Below are 22,705 nucleotides of genomic sequence, written 5' to 3' on the forward strand. Positions count from 1 at the left end.
TCTGAAGATGTCTGCTACTAGGCAACAAAAATCAAGATTTCTCGCCGGTCGTCCTCTTCAAAAATAACACCCGATTTTTGCCCCCGAATAAAAAAAATCTAAAATAAATAAACCACTAAAACCCGAAAACACAGGACCCTATGAGTTATACATCATTTCTGTTCACTTTAGATGCAATATTGGGAGCAGTTTCGCCACCGTTAACTTATTTATTTATTTATACAAAATACCCCTAAAGGCCCTCGCAACCGAGGGTATTACATAGGGGGGGGGGGGGGCACAAATACAACAACAAAGAGAACACATGTGAAACTATACTAAGTTAGAATTTCGTTATACAGTCATAACACTATGCAACACTATACAGATTGATAACAGCTATACAACCTGCAAACATATTTATTTAAAAAACAAAAACAAAACGAGAATCATCATAGAAGTTTAAAAAAACAAAACAAAACAAAACCGATGCACGTCCAGATAACAATATACACAATGATTACGCTGTAGCACTGGCAGACAGTAGATTTAAAAATTTATCGTGATCTGTGGTGGTAGCAACACGTGGAGGCAAAGCGTTCCAGTCAGTTATAGTGCGTGGAATGAATGAATGTGCATAGTTAAATGAACGACATGACACGCGCTTGACTTTGAAAGGATGGTCGCGTCTATCAAAAATAGCAGATGGCAAACAAAAAAAAGTCGTTATGAAGAGTTGAGTGATGATACAATTTATGAAAAAGTGATAAACGTGCAATTTTACGGCGGAGGGATAGTTCTTGAAAGCCGGCACGTTTCTTCAATGCTGTGATGCTGGTATGACGTGAATAATCAGAATAGATGAAACGAACTGCGCGGTTCTGCAGTGATTCAATGCTATTTATTAGATATGCTTGATGTGGGTCCCAAATTGCCGAGGCATATTCGATTTTAGGCCGGATTAGAGTGGTATAAGCACGTGATCGGAGGTGGGAAGGAGCATGCTTTAGGTTATGTTTTAAAAGACCTAATGACCGATTAACGGATGCAACGGTAAGGTTAATATGATGGTTCCATGTTAAGTCGGAATAAATGTGAACACCGAGATACTTATAAGTGGTTACCAACTCAAGTGGATTATTGTTTAAGGTATATGCGGTTGGAACTCGAGACTTACGGTTAGTGAAAGACATGCATTTTGTTTTGGAAGGGTTAAGTTGCATGAGCCAGGTAGAGCACCATGATGTTACTGAGTCAATGTCATGTTGTAGGGCAAGGCAATCATCATTAGAATAAATGTTACGGTAAATTACACAATCGTCAGCGAAAAGTCTGATTTGGGACGAAACAGAGTTAGGTAAATCGTTAATGAATATCAGGAAAAGTAAGGGACCAAGTACACTTCCTTGTGGGACGCCAGAATGTACTTGGCTGAAAGAAGAATTATGGTTATTGACAGTGGTAAACTGAAACCTTGAAGAAAGAAAATGTTTTACCCATGCTAAAACAAGAGGGTGAATATTAAGCAGTGCTAACTTTGTTAATAACCGATTGTGAGGTACCCTATCAAAAGCTTTTGAAAAATCTAAAAATATGGAATCGACTTGAATACCAGCATCGACAGATGAATGTAGGTCTTGGATGAATCCAGCAAGTTGCGTTTCGCACGAGTAGCCTTTACGGAAACCATGTTGGTACTTAAAGATGATGTTATGTTCTTCTAAATAGTTAATAACCTGGGAGTGAATCACATGCTCAAGGAGTTTGCAAACTGTGCTAGTTAATGAAATGGGACGATAATTGAGAGGCAAAGAACGATCCCCAGACTTGAAAATCGGCACGACCTTAGCTAACCGCCAGTCGCTTGGAACGAAACCAGATGAAAGAGACTGTGAAAAAATAGCGGACAAGATGCGATGAATACCTTCTGATGAATTCACGAGTATTTTGTTGTTGAAACCTAGGTGATCAGAGGCTGATGAAGTTTTAAGTTTCGTTAGTAAAGATAAGATACCGGTCTCACTAATAATTATTTCGGACATTGAGGTGTTTGAAATATTCATTGTGTTGGGGGCTAAAAAAGCCTCTTCTCTGGTAAAAACTGATGTGAATGCTTTATTGAATACTTCAGCGCATTCAGCTGCAGGAATACTGTCTCCTGCTGCATCGGTTAGGGTTATATCGGGTTTATTAGAAGGATTGATTGTCTGCCAGAACTTTCGAGGGTTGTTTGTTAACATTGATGGTAGATCGTGTGAGAAGAAATGGCGACGAGTAGATATCAGTGCCGACTGATATTCCTTATCGCAGGCTTTGTAGCGTTGCCAGGAATCGGATTGCCTGTTTAAGTCGGCCTGTCTGTACAGGCGTTTCTTCTTATTGTTAAGGCGACGTAGATGGCTATTAAACCAAGGCGCAGTGTTGGTGCATGGTATGCTAATGATAGGTATGTACTTGTCGACAAGAGCAGCAAGTTTTTTACTGAACAGGTTCCAGTTGGCCTCCACTGAACGTTTTCGAAAATCGTGAAGAAAGTGTTCAGCAAAGACTGCCAACTCGGCGTTTATTTCACCGAAGTTTGCTCGGTTGTAGCACCTGATTTGTTTAGTACGCGTTGATTTTCTGTGAGGCACAAAGTTCACATTTCCGGTGATTATGGAATGATCTGAAAGGCCTTCTAAGTGCGCAATATTAGAGCAAATGTAAGGATTGTTGGTTAGGATAAGATCGAGAACATTGGCTGAAGTGGCGGAACGACGCGTGGGTTCGGAGATAAGTTGCTGCAATGAGAAATCAAGGCAGCACTGAAGGAAAGCCTGAGCTTCTGGATCACTACCTGGGGCTGTTAATGAGGACCAATTAATTACAGGAAAGTTAAAGTCACCTAGTATTAGTAAGCTAGAACTGGGAAAACGTACTGTAAGTTCGCTTAACACAAGACAGAGTTCACTTGAGAATGATGTGGTCATGTTAGGAGGACGGTAAATCACCCCAATAATGGCATCTGTTGGGCCGCATTTCAAACGAACCCACACTGACTCTATGCATGACGTGACATCGATAAGCACAGCAGTTATCTCTTTCTTGATGGCAAGAAGTACACCGCCACCCCTACGGTCCCCGCGGTCACAACGAAATAAGTTAAAAACGGAGTCACATAGCAAAACGACATTGTCTGGGATCGTGTTGTTTAACCAAGTCTCTGTAAGTGCGATGATAGACGAACCGCATGAATCGATTAGTGAAGAAAGAGCCACATTTTGGGAAGAACACTTCTTATGTTAGTGTAAAGAAAACAAGTAACCAAATCGTCGCAGCGCTGAGTGCGTGACCGCGAGGGTGATTTGGCAGCTAATTTCGGAGGACTGGAAGGAATGCGTCACTGGTCAGACACCCGTACTGCGCAACTGGCCGCATTGTCCCAAACATAAGGCACGCTATTGATAAATAGTTTATCAAAAACCAAACGTACTTTGTCGCCTTCCTTTTTTGATTTGGCAACCTGAGCAGTTGACGTCGTTTCTCGCGAACAATTTGAGAATAATCACGTGAAATACTGAAGTCCGTATTTTTAGCTTAAAGCCCTTGCTCATCACAGATTCGACTTCTTTTTCGTTGAAAAGCTTGGCAATAATAGGCCGGTTTTTGTTTTCAGAAAAACGGCCTATGCGGTGGGCCCGGGCTAGAGAAGACACAGTAAGCCCAAGTTTGTTAGAACAAAACTCGCTAACAAGACGCTCTGAGACCTCCCAAGTTTCGGCCTTATCAGAATCACGAATGCCAAAAAAGAGGACGTTGGACCTGCGGGAACGGTTTTCCAGATCATCAATTTTTTCTTGAATGTTTGATACAACGTGAGAATGACTCGTGGAGGCCTCCGATGTGCGCGTTGACTGGTTATTAAGTTCCAGTTCTTCCACACGTTTAACTAAAGCCTGCATTTCATTTTTCAAGCCTGCATTTGTCTGGCTTTTGAGCTCAAGTCCCTCTACACGCTTTGCCACAGGACTGCAATTCATTTTGCAAGCTTATATGAATTGTGAGGATCCTATTAACACTTTCTAGCATGTTCGTGTGGTTCGCCTCGAGCCTTTGAATAGCATCGTATACAAGTTCTAGTTTCTCCTCCTGAGCCTTGGTCATAGGACCGGGGTTTGATTCAATGTCCCCACCTAAAACTAATATACGCCAAAGGTACACAACCGTTGCACGAAAACGCTTCAAGATGTGGGGGGGCCACGACACCGCTAAAAGACAGACATCGTCATCTCGGTAACAGGAATATTCGTAATAGCTAACCTGAAACATCATCAACGGTGAGTGGCGTGTCATTTCGTGCGCAGTGCCGTGGCCCAAGAGGGTGGTGGAATCCGCGCGTTTTATGTAGGTATCCTGGTCAGCTGGTATTGTTGCGCGTTGCCAGGTCAGAAACTCGGACGTCTCCAGATTCGGCAGTGGTGAGCACAAATGGTCGAAAAAATGGTCGCAGTCGACCCGGAACGAGTCGCGCTGCGCCAGCTTGCGGAACGGGCAGGCATGTCGGAAACACTGGTAGCTGATAGCAGAATCCAGTCAGCAGCAGCACCTGAAACAGCATCAACGGTGAGTGGCGTGTCATTTCGTGCGCAGTGCCGTGGCCCAAGAGGGTGGTGGAATCCGCGCGTTTTATGTAGGTATCCTGGTCGGCTGGTATTGTTGCGCGTTGCCAGGTCAGAAACTCGGACGTCTCCAGATTCGGCAGTGGTGAGCACAAATGGTCGAAAAAACGGTCGCAGTCGACCCGGAACGAGTCGCGCTGCGCCAGCTTGCGGGACGGGCAGGCATGTCGGAAACGCTGGTAGCTGATAGCAGAATCCAGTCAGCAGCAGCACCTGAAACAGCATCAACGGTGAGTGGCGTGGCATTTCGTGCGCAGTGCCGTGGCCCAAGAGGGTGGTGGAATCCGCGCGTTTTATGTAGGTATCCTGGGTCAGCTGGTATTGTTGCGCGTTGCCAGGTCAGAAACTCGGACGTCTCCAGATTCGGCAGTGGTGAGCACAAATGGTTGAAAAAACGGTCGCAGTCGACCCGGAACGAGTCAGCTGCGTGAGCTTGCGGGACGGGCAGGCATGTCGGAAACACTGGTAGCTGATAGCAGAATCCAGTCAGCAGCAGCACCTGAAACAGCATCAACGGTGAGTGGCGTGGCATTTCGTGCGCAGTGCCGTGGCCCCCACTTTTAAGTATCGCACAATTAAGTAATGCAAAAGATGGGGATTCGGCACCCACCTACTACAAGTTATTTTTCATCCACTTCCTTTGTACTTCTTAATTTCTACATTTCAATTATTCATAACTCTCCCAATTCTTTCTCTCGCTTCATTGTCTGTTGCCCATGTTCGACACCTTGCACTGTTCTCACCTCTGTTACTTCCTGTTCCAAGTCGCACATCTTCGAGAGGGCCACATTCAGCAGTCGTGGCAGCTGCAAAATCAAAGTATAAATAAAGCATTTAATTTCGCCGTGAAAATGTTTCGCCCACAAGGAGATATAAATGAAATGCCACTGACATCGGAGGGGTCGGCAGGCGAGACAGGGGGCTCCTTCCTGGTAGTGCACATGCCGCCCTAAATGGAAAAGCGGAGAGTTACATATTTCTTTGCTTACTTACAAAGCTACGAGCTTCCACTATATGGTACAGGGCGGAGTGGCACGCACAAAAACATCACACGAAAAAGCTCACGCAAACAGTACTACTTGAAATTAGTCTACAAAGATTACAATGCCGTTAGCATCAGTGTATATTTCCCGGACGGGACTTCTTTGTCTAAAGAGTATTTTTTTAGCTCTAGCAAATAAAAAAAAAATTGGTGTGGTTTAGCTTTGGTTAACCCTGGTTGATAGCGAAAGCTTCACTGCCCAGGCTAGGCCCATTGTCGAGCTGTGACCGAGGTATCGTTTCGCAATGATATACAGACATGTTTGCAATAAATACCGTGTCTATTCATAATTTTTTATGCCTATGAAGACACTGCGGTGATCAGTAAGGTAGTGAGACTTGGTTGCAACTCGCAGCCGGGTGCAACTATATATACTCGGGCAACGGCGGCAATGTCTCCTTTCAAGGCTCCGTAAAGGCCTAAATATAGTCCGACGTAGCGTGAACGCGTGCACACGTTATGTCACGTTGGCGAGAACAACAGCGGCTATAGTTCGACCGATGGTTCGACGTACTGGCGCCGCCAACGTAACCGGACGCGCGGCCAATGCGCTCCGACGCGCCCGGCGTCTGATGACGCTCGCCCGCGTGCCGATAACGTCGGACTATAAACGTGCCTAAATGCTCTCTTGTGGTTTGACCTCTAGCTCTCAAGGTGAAAACTGTTGAGTCGCTGACGGCTGCCCGAGGTAGCGTAATGATGCTTTCGCTTCAAAAAAAAAAAAAAAAAATAATAATAACGTAGAATCTGCTCAGCGAGTTATCTGAATGATGCATAAGAATTTCGTAGTAACGACGTGGTGTTAAATGCTCACACTCAACACTGCTGGTGATATTAGCACTGCTCAGCGGCTGCGGTCATCTTGACGCTATTACGAACTGCTGCGGAAGGCGGCGCAACCTGAACTGATGAGGTAAGCAAACTACTGCAGGTGAAGGCGCCAGGTGTGCTGATGACGTTCCGATACGAAGCGACGGCTGCTCCGCAGCTATGGCTTACTAAAGGCGTGCAGTGCGCGCGTGATTGTGCGCGTGATTGCGCACGTCACGTAGTCACAGAGACGCGCTCGTGTCACCGCTCGCTCGTTCGTCGTCTTCTTCTTCCCCAGCTGGCGAACTTGAAGGCGATCGTCTTACGCGGATGGCGGACGGACCCTCGGACAGTTTCTCGTTCGGTAACCATAGAAATGCTTATGATAAAAAAAAAGAAAAAAAAAAAGAAAATTGCCTGGGGCAGACAGCACAATTCTAACCGAGAAGACAAAGATAATGTTCAACAGACTGGCAAGGGAACAAGAATTCAGGATCGCCAGTCAGCCTCTAGAGCTTGTACAGGAGCTCTATCTATCTTGGTCAAGTACTCACGTAAACAACGGCGCGAGCTGCCCTGAAGGCACTGCTGCGTTATATAAAAGACACCGGACTCAGTGACAAATTGTGACTCTGCACTGCGTTACGTAGGATGGAACGTTGACACTATGCAACACGAGAACGCCTTCGCAGACTGCGTGACAGTGCCCACAGAAACAGTTCTGTTTTGTGTGTGTGTGCGCGTCATTTTCTTTTCTTTCCTTCCTTCTTTTATTCTTTATTTTTACTTATTTTTTTTCTCTCTCTCTCCTTTCGCATCCCTTTACCCCTCCCCCTGTACAGGGTAGCCAACCGGAGATAACTTCTGGTTAACCCCCCCCCCCCCCCGTCTTTCCTTTACCTTTTTTCTCTCTCTCTACTCACAGGAGACACCAATCATGAGAGCGAAATTTACAGAATAATAAGAATGGGTTGGAGTGCATGCGGCAGGCATTACCAAATCCTGACTGGGGGCTTACCACTTTCTTTGAAAAGATGAGTGTACAACCGAGATATTTATAGCTATCTATCTCTATTTATATCTAGATATATATATTAAAGAAACTAAATTTGAGTTTGATTAGTTAATTTCTCAATGCGTTTTTATTTGCAGCATGACATTATGAACAAAATAATAGAAGTGGTCAAGATGATGCAGTGGCCCAACAATGCATAAATAATTGATGTTGTGCTTACATTCAAAGAACCGGCGTGCTCCCCAGTTAACTCGTTTACTGGACCTGTCATGAAAACCTGTGTGGGGTAGATAACAGAAAATAAAACAATTCGGCTGGCAAGGAAGACATGTATAGGTGCTGTTCAACACATACTCACCTGATGTGAACGTGACTTTTCCACCGGAAGACTTGCGGAGAGCTGAGATGAAAGAGGAAAGAAAAAAGTGTTTAAGCAATTGAGCTTGTGGCATTTAACAAAATTCTTCTGAAACGCTTACGTCACTGGAACTGTCATGTCGCGTATGTTTGAAACCCTCGCAAGTTCCTCGCTGGAATAAAATAGCACACACTGGTTAGAGCAAGAATATAATATTTTTTAGGATTTTATTATCAGGGAAATCCTTCCAGCTGTCTGCACGAAATCAAAATCACTGCTGGCGATTTTTAAAGAAGAGCATACTATTATGTGTTCCCACTCACAATGCAGGGTGCCACTCACTCACCCACCCACTTTAGCACAGGTAAAATGCAATGATTGTACACTTTTCTTTTCAATGACAGTGGAAGAGCACATTCATGATTTGGGAATGCCTGCCGTATGCACTTTACACCATTTTTCTGTAAATTTCCTTCGCATGATCAGCGTCCCTGGCGAGTAGTTGACCTAGATAAAAGTAATCCTGCATGAAATCTAGAGGCTGACTGGCGATCATGAATTCTCGTTCCCTTACCAGGACATTGAACGTTTCGGTTGTCATCTGCATATTATTATTCAACCACACTCTTACACTTTCTCTGTGAAGGTCCTCAATCATTGGCTGCAATTCACACCTGGTTTTGCTTAACTGGACAATGTCATCCGCAAACCGAAGGTTGTTGAGATATTCACCATTGATCCTGACTCCTAAGCCTTCCTAGCTTGCTTAGGTCCACCTATCTGGACCCCTTGTTCAACCTCTTTGACATCATGGTTTATTCGCAATTTTCCACCAGATCTACTAATGCCTAATGAGTGGCATGCGGCACAATATGTCAATGTGGAGTTATCGGCTATAACTAATTTTTCAAGCGAAGTTAGTATACGCTAGTTTGCGCCGGCGATGTAAAAAGTGGTCTTAATGTGGAGAAACTTGAGAGCCCCGTCAGTTTGTCAACATGCATGGGAATTGGTGCATTCAGCCACGACACTTCAGCAAAACAAGGGTGTTTCTTTTGCTCAGCACACCAATCAGAAATAATGTGACTCCATCAGACATTGCGTCAGTGGGTCTTAAAGGACTCAGAAGGTTAATATGTCGGGCAAAGTGGCCTCTGCTTGCTACTCAGAATATGATTAATGTAAAATGCTGGCACGAAGGGGTGGACATAGAATAGAAAACTGCTATTCCTGAGTTTGGACACTGTCTCCACGTGCGAATTATGTTCGAATAAGACGCAGTTTTTTTGGGGATAAGTGACTTAAGGTTTGAATCAAACATCAGTTATCTCTTTGTCAGATTGCATATTGGTGGGCGGGAGAAGAGAAAACCAGGTGCTGTAATTATAAAGCCCCTGGAAATACTTGACGCTGCAACCTGAAGATCCTGAAAATTTATTCGACTTGTAACCGGTTTGGTGTCATCGTTTGGTTCCATTTAGGGCTATAATTACTTGATTCGCATTAACTTTCGTATCGGCTATCACCCCACCACTATAACTGCGTGCTTTGAACAAACTTCGAAGGCCACTGGAATTCTCGTACGGCTGTTGGATGTTTGTATTCCAAAATTGTCGGGTTTAACATCTTCAAAATGCACACTCTGTTATGAGGGACGCCGTATGGGAGCTCTAATATTTTGACCACACGGTTTTTTTATAACGTGCAACTATCTAAGTACACCGGCATTTCTTCTGCATCTGCACCCTCATTAGAATGGAGCAGCCAGGGCCAGGAATCAAATCAGCGATTTCGTCCTCTACAGCTAAACACTATAGAGCCCCTGAACCAACGTGGCGGGTAATGCAAGAATGTTGGGTCTTTGATGATGATAATAATAATACTAAACTGACGAAAAATCCGAGTATTGTGAAAACAGTGCGTAAATACTGTTACTTTGATTTTTGCTTTAATGCAAATACTATTCTTAGCCTACTTTTCCCACTTAGCCGTTTGAGTCATGTTGCTAGCCTTTTTTTAGTCCGGTGCTCCTTTTTGAAAAAATAACTCCGGTATTGGTCGGTAACGAACTTCGATCCCTGAGCGCTGCTGCCCGATAATGTATCCGCTCAGCCATGATAACAGGCTTGACAATGAGGGATTGATTCCCAGCGTTGCCACGTACCGGTGCGCCACCGGTGTCTTTCCGCGTCTCGGAGGACACGTGAAACACACCAAGACCCACTGACGCAATGTCTGATGGAGTCACATTATTTCTGATTGGTGTGTTGAGCAACGAGTCTTGGAGGACACGTAAAAAAAAAGGGGACTTCGTGCGCGCACCGCTGGATGGCGCAAAGTGTCCAAAGAGACGCTCGAGTGGAGCCCGGCCGGAGTACACGGCGCATACAGGACGCAATTCGGCGCTGGATCGTTACGTTCTTTCAATTCACCTTTAAAGCGGATAACGCGATATGAAAACAATCAGGATATCACTAATTACGTGAGTCCTTATTACTTGTACATGCACAACATAGGAATCTCACAGCTCTCACCATTGTTACAATGTGCACAAGTTTAATAATTGCATCGTATTATACGAAACTTTACCAATACTTGTTAATGAATCTCTCACCACCAAATTGCAGGTGTACTACCACGCGAATGCAATTTGCATTAACGATGATAAACCTCCTCAAAGAATGGGTTGTGCCTGAATTTTTTTCTTTGAACACTCGTACTACAACAAGATATTTCTGTCTTTCACGGTGTGCTTATGCAGGGAGCACCAATAGATGCAGATGAGTTTCCCTGAATTGAAGGTGATAGCAGCTTTATACACGCATTCTTCCAAGCCGTTTGGGATTTGAAGTGGTAAAAAAGTCGCAGTTTCACCCGAAAGGTGAAGCATCGATTGTGATAGCAAATTAGTGGACAGCTATACGAAGTCAGGATATTAGTTTTATCAACCGTATAAACTTGCAAACATTCGCTTACTAACTAAATTAAGAAGCACGGTGTCACACGCGCACAGGTAAACATGAACACACCTCGCTCGATGACCGCGGGAACTCGCTGTCAAAACGCTGCAGTCAGGAAGCATGCAGCAGCAGCAGCGAGCGAATGAACCTTCGTGTGTCTCTCGCTTCAACGTGAAAGAACGTCGAAAACAGAGCGCATACGAAGCTACCGGCAGTGGGCGTATTTTGTCCACATGGCAGATCGCTTTGAAGATGCGGCCCGCACGGGTGCGCAATTCGTGCACGTCGAAGATCGCTGTCAATATGCGGCGCCCGCGCGGCCGCGTCGTAAGCGGCAGCTGCCGCCGGAGTTGAACGCGGCCCCTTTCCCCCTCTCTCACTCTCTCGCGTCGCCTCCGTGCCTCGCGCACGGCAGAAGAAGCGCGCTTCCGCCCCTCCTTTCTCCCTCGCGTGCGAGAGATTGAGCCGCGATCGTCGGATGACCCTCTCAAGCTTTCACTCGCACATACAGCGTACGGCGCGCGGCGACGATGTTATCGTGTTTTGATTCAATAAGGAACATCACGGCGACGAGGACGGCGACGGCAGAAATGCGCCTGGAGTGTCCGTGTAACTTTTATTCGCAATAATAATGTAAAAAAAGTGGATAGTCACCTCATTGAGTGCGTCCTCGTAATGTAGGCTCTCAGACATCTTTTTCTGACAGTCAGTCATATGGTCTCGGATTAGTTTCTTAGGTATCGTCTGTTCGCAGTGGCAGCACACGCACATCTTGAAACAGTCAGTAAGAAACGAAAAATAAAAAAGAAAAACGAATGTAAGAAAAAAAAATGTTAGTCAGCAAACTTACAAGCAGCAAGAAGGAAGAAAGCTTTCAAGGCCGGAGGTAATACCATATGTGCATAAACCTTCCGGCAACCTGAAGAAGCACCCGCCGCGGTTGCTCAGTGGCTATGGTGTTGGGCTGCTGAGCACGAGGTCGCGGGATCGAATCCCGGCCACGGCGGCCGCATTTCGATGGGGGCGAAATGCGAAAACATCCGTGTACTTAGATTTAGGTGCACGTTAAAGAACCCCAGGTGGTCCAAATTTCCGGAGTCCCCCACTACGGCGTGCCTCATAATCAGAACTGGTTTTGGCACGTAAAACCCCATAATTTTTAACCTGAAGAAGGTGGCCAATAAGTACGGGGTAAACGAGGTAATCTCGGCTCCCCGAATCTCTGGGCATGCGTCGGTCTGTAAAAGGTACCGCAATGAACAAAACCCACAGCACCTTACGTACTACAATGTTGAACAGGGGTAGTTTGTGAAATCCCACTATCATGCGGCAGAATTTACGTCGGGCAGACGGGACGGTGCCTCAATGAACGCCCCGTCCTTTTATTCGTCCGCGTTCTAAGTTGCGCACCTATATATTTACTGAATATGCACCATCAAGACCAGCTAGAAGTATTGCTAAGTAATGCTAAATAAAAAAGGGATGATTTTTCTAGTTTCTGGCAGAAACATTAAAAACAACAGACAACAAAGGAAACATACACAAGCGCTGTCTCTTCTGCTGTCCGTCTGTTTTAATGTTTCTGCGCTAAACACTAGAAAATGACACACCAACAAGGCCGAAACTAAAACCTTGGAAAATAGCGGTGTCAGCAAATGCTCGTCTTGAACAGGAAGTGAAAGAGAAATTCTTGTTCATTCTACCATAATATGAACTGGTCGGGGCGCTGCAGTAACGAATGGAACTAGAGACTGCGCATGTGTTTTATTATCTTTCTTTTTTCGATAAAACTTATTTCCTCCTCCTTCCTTTTCAATCAGGTGAGGAAGGAAGGCCGCGCGGCGAGCCTTTCCTCTGCTTCAGCTTTCGCGAGCTTGCGCGGCGCTGCATGAATTTGTTGCCAGTCCCGTGCTGCGCAACGATTTTGGAGATGTTTTTAGCGTGCTCTCCGTGTAATTTACGCGATGTCAACCGAAGAAGCACTGCGCAGGCTTTTGGCGCATCAGTACCCACAGTACTGCTACAGGCGATCCACTTTGCCGAATGGTACTACCGTGTTTGACGTGACGTTTTACTCAACGCGTTCCGGCGCTAATGCAGAAATACTGTTTTCTTTCTTATTAGTATATTGCCTCCAGTGAAGAGTTAAATTGTGCCCATACTTCAAGCCAGTGTTTAATACTTTTTAATGCGAAAATGGAACATTACTGACTGCACAATAAACATATGTTAAATTATACCGCTGTCACGTACACGGCACATGTAGTGTCATGTCATCGAGCAGCGGTAATCGGTCGCAGTTGTCCAATGTGTGTGTGTCTGTGTTCGTGTGCTTTTTTACCTTGGAACCCATGTTTTCTTCTTGCCTCCCGGAGGGTGAACGGCGCTTTCCTGCTTTTCTGGCAGACGTGGTAGCATAGCCTGGCGAAAACATAGGCAATTCATGTGTACAGTGAGAACCAAAATTTAAACCAGAATATTTTACACAATGGAGATTCTTGCAACAGAGGACCCACGCGTCCCTGCGTACGCGAAGCCCCACGCCCAGCTTGAGTTCTTTTGTATGCCTAACTTAGTAGCACAAAAAACTAGGCACTCCCTATTAACTTAACGACTATGTCACAGGTACAAAATTGTGCAAATAATAAATTCGTACTCCATTCGCGTTGGAAGAATTCACGCTGCCGTGTTAATATTTTTAAGCGCGCTTTTCGCTGTCGTTAGCGACGTATCGATAATTGCTGCCGTATGAATAAAATACACTTATTACCAAGCCAGGAGACTGTATATCGGACTCTGTAACTTCCTTAGCAACACTGCAGACGCAGGACTTGAGGTGGGCCTGGAACAATAAAATAAAATGGTTATTTTAGCAAGAAAGCAAATTATTCAGAGCGAAACAATCCAGAGAGAAAAAGAGAAATCCAGTGTAGTCGTAGAAAGGGGGTTGAAGGTCCCTCAAGCCACGTCTGTATGAATTTTCCTCTACCTCCTCCATTTATTGCCTGTAAACGTAAATCAATAAAGAAAAAAAAATAAGGGCCAATTAGTTTCGCAGTAACATATTGTTGCAAGAGTTATGTCGTATGACTATCCACGAGAACGCGATTCAGGTATAAGCATACCTGATTAAATCAAGCAGGCCTAGGTGACTATTTGTCAGCGCCCCGTTTCAAAGGGGATGTCATTAATCATCATCATTATCATCATCATTAACCGATTTGGCAAGAAATGGTATGGCAGTTCTTCCCTAGCAGTGTACAGTTTCTCGCCGGGACTTGCCAGTGCGTTCGAATTACGCGTACAGTCGAATAAAGCGAGGTCGAATAAACAAGTAGAGTTTAATGATATTTAAGTGGGTTCCTATTAATTACCGTATCGTATGCTATGAACTCAAAATCCCCTCTTTTAAAGCCCCGATTAGGTGATGGCAGTGCCTCATGATTGTGTAGAAAGTAGCCATGTACGCATTATCCTATTAGCCAAAAAAAGAAAGAAAACGTTGTTATTGGCCTAAACAAAGACATGAAGACTTAACATAGCGCAGTCGGCTCGCTTGTTGAGGCTGAATCCATGAATTTCATATCAACTCACTGTATTTGAGAGGTAATTGATGCGTGCTTTTTATGTATGTGACGTCGCAATAGTGTAGAAAAAAAATGTCAATTTTCAAGAAAGGTGACTGAAATAACGTACTTAAACCACTTTCATACAGTTGCGCACATGGATCTGACCTCAGAAGCAAGATTAATATTATATGTTCAGTAGACGTTGAAAAGGAGTAAAGGTGTGTCCCCCAATCGGTACTAAGGAACTCATGAGTTTATATTACACCAGCTCTATTCAGCAACACCGTATTGGCCTAGAAAAGTATATGGCCATAAATAAATATTAAATAGATAAACATATGAATGAGCGTCTTCCGCGGTTCCTTGCGGTGAGTATTGAATTTGTGGTTTAATTCAGATCGCCAAAGAAGAGATTTCGTATTTTGCGACACTCTACCTTCTATGCTGCATCTTAGTGATCTGCTATAGACCACTAAGACCAAGCGCGTGTCATACTCGGATGCACGTGCAAGAACTTGGCCCCTGCTTTAGATAATAGAACGACATAAACTGTCGATAAATTAGGCAAAACAGGGAAATGAAGAAAGAAAGACACGCCAGAGACGTTAACGACGTTGCACATGCTGAAAATAAAGTTCGTAGACGTCTAGTAAGTACATGCGTTTAGGCTAATTGCTATGCATTTTACTACCTTATTACTAGTTCTGTACTATCCAGAGGCTAGTACAGCTAGTAACTACTGCCCGTTTCTAGTACTTCTACTAGTTTTCACAAGTAACTACTAAGCCACTGTTACCACTTCTGGTCGTGGCCTATTATGCTCCGATTGTAACGGACTTACGCAAAATTTACATAAACTGTAACATAGTTCATAATTTTGGATTAGCAGTTATGGTGCAACGTCGTAGCACACATATATGCAGAAAGCAGGATATAGAAACTTGGGTACGACTCTGATTATTTATCCACATGTTGCTCCAGTGTTGCTCACCGGTGCAACATGTGCTCCACCAAACTAGGACAATGTATACTCTTGAAGTTGCTTTTAGATTCCGTGTCGCCTGACACCATTGTTATTGTTCTGAACTTATGTCGTTGTTGATCATTGGTTGATGGCATTAAGTAGCCCATTGTTATGGTAACTCAAAGGGCCGTGCGTTGCTGGTTAGGCCCGAGCTGGCTGCCTAAGGACAACAACATAACGGAGCAAATATGTGCCATGGGATGAGACGTGTGGGCTGCAGCAAAAATCCAGAGACAACTCAGGGCATCCTAATGAAATGCAAAGGCATTCACGCAGTGAGACTCGTAGGTATTGTACACCTTCCAGAAGCACTGGGACTTAAAGTTGATGGAAGCATTAACTGGTCAGCAGTCGAACTAAACAAGATACGCTTGGAGTATTGGTGGAAAGAAAGCAGACAATAGATTGATAGGAGGATCCGTTACAGGCATAGGTAACGGTAAAAGGTCAAGTTGTAAGGAAGAGAAAAAAGACTAAGGAGATGTACACAAAAATACTGGACTGAAAAGCATGTATGGATAGCATACCTGATTAGCTCAAGCAGGCTGGGTGACTATTTGTCACCCCTCCGTTTCAAAGGGGATGGCATTGAACCATCATCATCCTTACCCAGGAGTCATTGTACCAAATGTCCTGGTAAGCATTACGTATAACAATAACTGATGCCTATTATATGGCAAAGGCATGTGACTTTTTTTGCATATGCAATGTTTTATCTTTGTATGGTTTTACAACATCATCTCCTTAATATGACACGAAAGCGGCACTTTTTTGTCAAATAGGCCCCACGGTACTGTTACATTCCAGTTGCATTAGTTACTGCACTACCGAGGTAGTACAGTAAGTACTAGCGAGGTAGTACAGTACAGTATACAGGTAGTACTTAGTTTTCAGTGTTATTTACTAGCTTCAGAAGGTTGTGAAAAGTACTATCACTTTGATGAAGATGATGATCAATGAATGTTATTGGCGCAAGGGCCACTATCACTTTACTAACTTCACTTGCTAAGTCGTTTTGGTGACAAGTAACGTGCTAGTATTTAACTTGTGAATATGACGACATTTTATATAAGATTGTACCTAGTTTGCTACTACCCAGCTAGCCAGAAGGAAGTGGGGTGAAAAAAAAAATACGAAAAAAACGTGGGGACGCGGAAACGATTCGTCCATGTTCTTTTCAGTGCTCACAATACAGTGTGCAGAGACAATCGCTTTCCGTCGTGCTAGAGTGTACTAGATTGGGGGAGGGGTCCAACGAGGGGTCTGCGCTGAGGAATTTTTATTGAAAATCCAGGTGGCGCCACCGTCGCTTTCTACCGAATGACAGGCCAGACGCTTGTCGCGTCGGAGACCCTACCGCAGCTGTACGGAGCTTTGACAGACGGATACTCGGTGGCGGTAACACTGAGATTATTCCCCACCTATCTATTGTAAATAAAATGGAAAAAGGGCGGCGGAAAGAACGCACACGACACAACAACGACGTGGTGCGTCGAGCAGACGACAGCTACTCAGCCCGCGAGTTCGCCTCAGCCAATGAGCGCTGCCGAAACAGCCGGAGCCAACGTTTATTGGCCGGAGATTTAGAATAAGGTGACGGCAGCGCCGCCACATGTCCCGCGTTTTTTGCTCCACCCTCGGCGCTTGCTAAGGCGTCCGCTGGACCCACTCCCCCAATATAGTACACTCTAGTCGTGCTGAACCAGCTGGACGACCAGCCTTTATCGGAAGAAAGAATACTGCAACATCGACCCGACTCAACATCGCGTCAGAAGGCCGCGCAAGCGCTCCTGCGCTTCTTGAAATCGACTGGCCTGTGTGAACGTCTGTGATCGGAACGCCTTTTCTGTTACCTATGCGTCTGTCTTTTTGTTTTTTCACACTCTCTCTCTTTTTGCACTCTTTCCAACCCCTATATGCCCTTCCTCCCAGTGTAGGGTAGCAAACCGTAAACTCGCTTCTTGTTAACCTCCCTGATTTTCCTCTCTCGCTCTCTCTCTCTCTAAGCATCATCGCACACGTGCTTCTCTCGTGCCGAAGTCCCTCTTGAAACATTTGGCGTGTGCGTCACGTTCCGGTTTCTCGCATTCTTCACTCGAGTTAAGAATGCTAACTAAGTTAACTGTCAAAAATTTAACTGTCACGATCATGACAGCTAGTTAACTCTTTGAGATGATGTGTTAGACGGCACTGCCTTTGGTATAGACCTATACTTTCTGTTAAGTACACATGTGAAGGTGGGGGAAGTTTGCCTACTATCCCATTAAATGACAAGGGTGTACTCGTGATGCGAGCACACACATTTTGAGTTCAGCGTGCATTAAAAGGAGTTCGCAGGGTCCTGTAGTCTTCAAAATGCGCAGCAACACTGTTGTGGCACTCTCAATGGATGACAGCAGGTCACTCCGTGGTCCCAACATTTGTTCCGATAACGCTCTTTGGCCCAGTAGACTTAAAGCGGTACCAAAAGTCTGTCTTTCATCATCAAAAGAAAGGCAGTAGATGAGGATATGTTCTATGATTTCGACTTGGCAAAACAAATGCAAGGGAAGGTATCATACCTTGAGGGCGCTGAAGGTAATGAGCACAGGTTTATCTGGGCTGGTCTTGGGACAGATGATTTTCGCTTTCTTTATTGTGTCTGGTGCAGAGCAATCTAGAGTAAGCTTCAGAAAAAAGAAAAAAAAAGTTGTCGCAGTTTCACCCGAAAGGCGAAGCATCATTGCGATAGCAACTTAGTAGAGAGCTATACGGAGTAAGGATAGTAGTTTTATCCGCTGTACAAACTTGGACATGCAGCAGCACCGGCAACACACAGCACTGTTGTCGACGCCGTCGGCGTTTTGCCCGCGTTCGCACAAAATGCGTGCGGCGTTGGTGACTGTTGCCGGAGCCTCTGATATAAATAGGCACTTGGTGCCGCAGCTAAACGTCGCCTCCCTTCCCTGCCCCCCCCCCCCCCCCCCCCCCCACGGCCTTTCGTGCGTCAGAAGAAGGCGCGTTTGCTCTACATATATGGTGATTGTGAAGGAGGAAAGAGACGCCTACTTCTGCAGCCCTTAAGGGAGCACGGCACAGAACGCGCGTTTGTTCTCCGCCGTGCGTTCACTCCCCGTGAAAGCGCGCGTCCCTCGCGCTCTTTCACTCGCACATACAGCGTTCGGCGGCGCGCGGCGACGATTTCATCTCCATTGACGTCATACGGAACCTCACGGCGACGGCGACGGCGACGGCGACGGCAACGGCGACGGCGACGCCGACGGCAGAAATCTGCTTTGGAGTGTCCATATAATTGCTATCGCAATAAAAGAAAGAGGTCATTGACATGGGGGGTTCTATCGTTCAGCGACAAATAATATCTGCAGGTGAGTTGCTGCACTTAATAACTTAGCTTAGACCACGAAGCCAATGATGCAATGTAAAAGACAAAGGCAAAGGAGAGACAAGTACACAAAGCTAGGCCTGGCCTTAGCATCGATAACTCTGAGTATGGAAAGGCATAGAATGTTACGACTGTGAGGTCTGGGCATCTGCACGCGTCTGCGTCATGGGCGACTTTGCATACACTCACTTATCAAGCACGGCCGTTTTTGTGCTTACAAACAAAGTTCCTAGAAGGCTCCCGGATAAGCCCTCTCGAACAAGGCAAGGCAAGTTACAACAGCATATAAATTTACAGAACTCTCTAGCTGGCACCAGTTCAACTGCAGAGTTGCAGTGTTCGACAAGTGAATTTTATTGTTAAGTAGAAAAAAAAAGAGGGCATACATGAGCTCGACGCATGGCGCACGTTTTTTATATCTGAACACGTGAAGAATACGTGTCTACAGTGTACTATGCGACAAAGTACTTTTTTTCTTGGTTAACTTGACTGTCAAAAATGCCGGACACGAAGTTTCTCAGGGTCCTAAGCACACAGCTAGCTGCCACAGAGTGAAAAAAAAAAGATCTATACCTCCTTACAGAACTTGCGAATTTGTGCTCACGTCGACTTGATCGCGTACGCGATACACACCTCGAGTTTTCTGTTAGAAATCTCCAAAGTGGTTGAACTCCGCCTATATGAATCTATAAATAAATGCGTGACTGATGATGAGATCGAACCACTGTCTTCCAGTACTCCAGTCTAATACTCTAAACACTATAGGCCACGATTGCACACATGCTTCTCTCGGCCAAAGTCGCTCTTCGAAACATCTGGCTCGTGTGTCACGTGCCAATTTATCGCATTGTTTCCGTGTAGCAGCTAGCACTCTGAGACGCTGTGTTCGACTTTACTGCCTTCAGTGTCGGCTCATATTTTTCGTCAGACGAATACCTCCCAAATGGGAGTAGTCCATCTCTAATTCCATCGCATTAAACCGTTTGTTCTATTAAGTAGACTGTTGAAATCCGCTGCGAATGTACTATGCAAATGATACGGTGCGTGAGACTGCCCCTATACCATCGTCTAATTATACGTTAGCCATTTGGTCCACTACTTGGGCTTTGGATGAAACAACAGCATCTTTTTACAGCCAAGCTTTGTTAAGAGAAGTTCCACAGCGCTTTTCGTGACGTGGCGATCATGTTCGCCGGCGGTGAGAGCGGACGGCGGTGTGTGGCGGCGTTGTCGGCATGAAACGTCAATGAAATGTTGGGGCTCCTTAACCACGGGCACCATGTTGCAGCTCATATTGAATGCACAAGGAATCCAGCAGCGCAGCCCTACCAGGCCGCCGGAACACAAGTATGCAACCAGGAGCCGTTGTCGGTACAGCCGGTATAGCACGTATACAGGAACATTCGTCTGCTATAACGGAATACATACAGGGTGTCTCAACTATCATAGACAAATATTTAAGCAAAGAGCATTGCGTTACTCAAGAAAACCTAGTGCGTATTGTTTCCAGTACAGTGGAGTAGCTGTCAGTGATTTTTTTCATTGCTGAGATTTAATTAATTGTAATTAATTATCTATCTGGAGAAGTACTGCCATAATCATCAAAGTGTCATCCAGAAGTTGTAGAGCAACATGAAAAACTCCCGATACAGCTTTATGTTGCTCAATACGTGCTACATGAAAGTGTTTTTCCGAGCATGAGAAAGGCCCGCGAATACACGCAAAATTGCCATGCGACTGACCACTTGAGGAACTTTGCGTGTATTCGCGGGCTTCTTTCATTCTCGGAAAAACTTTCATGTAGCACATATTGAGCAACAGAAATGTGTATCGGGAGTTTATTCACAGCCGCCGCCACCGCAGACAGACCTCCGCTAATGCAGCGCTTTGTTTCCATATATGGTATCGGTGGATGCGCTCGCCGCATGTCTTATCGATGGCGTCTTCGGTGAACAGACGACGGCGCTCTACCCTCGCGCCATCTCGTAGCGGTCGTCGCCCGTCTTGCGCGGCGGCCCTACGCTTTTGTTTTCACGCTTTCGCCATACTCTCCTCCTCGCGCTCTCTTCGCTATCGCGTCTTTCATCGCCCGCTGCGCTCCGCGTCCGCGCTTTCATTCGTCGCTGTGCTCGTTCACTCGGCTACGCCAAGGACAACGCCGGCGCTGAACTCAGGAACGGGGCCTAAGAGCTGCTCTCTAAAATAAATTCAAACAACATGTGAGTTTTCGATTTTTATATTCGAAGTTACGAGTATTTGCGCATCCCCAGTTTTTACAGTAGAAAATATCTGCTTACCTCCAAGCTTTGTATTTCTTTCGACAAGTAGCGCACTCGAAGAATCCGTCTCGCCACACATGGCACGGCAGGAAGTGCAGTAGCCGTGGCCACAGGCATCTCTGTACAATCGGGCCGACACGTTGTCACACTGAATGCACAGTGCTTCCTCCGGCAGCTTATCGGCGAAGGTAACCCGCAGGTCCTTGGGGATACCGTATCCAAAATCTCGCAGCAATACGACTCCTGACATGGCTCTGCGTAATTAGGGAAAAAAATAAAGAGAGTTACGACACAATTTTTACCTGGTGCCCGGTAAAATAAAAAATAAAATAAAAACACAACTGTAGGCAAAATGATCTCCCCTTCTTCTGCTTACTTGTTCGCCATATTTTTTTATGTAAACGTATTGCTGCAATGCGACGTGTGATGCTGTTTAGCCATGCTCTTTTCCGCACGTAAACACATGCAATCGCGAGCAGAAGTCTGGAAACCACAGACCTCGCAAAAAATGTTTTTTCGCGTCCTCGGCACGAAGCTGGAGAAGAATTAGTACAAACCATGTTTGCTGCTCGACCAAAGCAAAGAACTGAGAGAATCCTACGTTGCATGGCTACGACATATGACATTTTAAATTGTTTGCTCATGTCGCGTGGTTTAGTAAATTTTTGTTTCCGAGAGTACATAAGTACGAGGGGAAGTCAACAAGTAAAGGAACTTTTGCAATTTCTCGCATTAGTGTTTGGTAACACTGCTATAGTATCCAGCGCTGAATTAGTGTTGTCTGCAACACTTCTATGAAACGTGTCCCTCTTATTTCCGCTAGTCGTTAGAGTGTAGCAGACCGTTAAACATGGCAGCTTCATTGTCGATCTGCACCAAGGAAGAAATGAGGGGAGTGATTCGCTTTTGTTTGCGGAAGGTGTTAAACCTGCGGAAATTATTCGTCGAATGCAAGTGCAGCAGGGTGACAGCTGTTGATCGCGAAGCAAGATCTACGAATGGATAGAGCGTTTGAAACAGGAAGAACTTCTTTATGTGACGAGGAAAGATCGGACAGGCCATCGACGTCAACGGCCGGGACAATTTGAAAGTCGTTGAGGGTAGGGTGATGGAAAACAGACGAATCACAGTGGACGAAATCAGCAATACTTTACATATGAGTCATGGTTCAGCGCATTCCATCTTACACGACAGGCTACATTTTCGGAAGTGTGTGCAAAGTGGGTCCCGAAAGAATTGTCGGCGCATCATAAGGCACAAAGGTTGGACATGTCTCGTAAACATGTGGCCCGTTATCGTCACGAGGCAGATGAATTTTTACAGCCAATGTTACTGTAATGAAACTTGGGTACATCATCACGAACTGGAAAGTAAGGCTGCGATCATGGTTTGGAAACACTCATCATCTCCAGAAGTTAAGGAATTTAAACGTCAACCATCAGCTGGTAAGATTATGCTAACACTTTGGGGACATGGAAGGTGTGGTAGCCTTTCATTCACCGCAAGAGGCGGAACTGTGAACAGTGAGAACTATGTGACGTGTTGCGAAACTAGAGAGAAAAGCTTTATTCGAGGTCAGACTAAGACCTATAGATATTCCTCCGCAGGAGGACCATGGCCAGCTGGTCG

General features: G+C 45.3%; 1 protein-coding gene across 4 annotated transcripts in view; it reads right to left on the reverse strand.

The window, feature by feature from the left end:
* Positions 1-22,705, reverse strand: part of LOC119464227 (uncharacterized) — a 192,586-nt gene that overhangs the window by 13,863 nt on the left and 156,018 nt on the right. For 3 of the 4 annotated variants that reach the window (XM_049656590.1, XM_049656591.1, XM_037725112.2), the window contains exons 6-11: positions 11,477-11,593; positions 7,984-8,034; positions 7,863-7,904; positions 7,725-7,781; positions 5,530-5,586; positions 5,381-5,443 (exon numbers count right to left, since the gene is read on the reverse strand). In XM_049656590.1, the coding sequence (XP_049512547.1) occupies positions 5,381-5,443; positions 5,530-5,586; positions 7,725-7,781; positions 7,863-7,904; positions 7,984-8,034; positions 11,477-11,593 (387 nt within the window). The remainder of the gene's footprint in view (positions 1-5,380; positions 5,444-5,529; positions 5,587-7,724; positions 7,782-7,862; positions 7,905-7,983; positions 8,035-11,476; positions 11,594-22,705) is intronic. The other variant, XM_037725113.2, reaches the window with a different exon arrangement.

Source organism: Dermacentor silvarum, chromosome 9, assembly GCF_013339745.2.
Source record: "Dermacentor silvarum isolate Dsil-2018 chromosome 9, BIME_Dsil_1.4, whole genome shotgun sequence".
NCBI classification, from domain to species: domain Eukaryota; kingdom Metazoa; phylum Arthropoda; class Arachnida; order Ixodida; family Ixodidae; genus Dermacentor; species Dermacentor silvarum.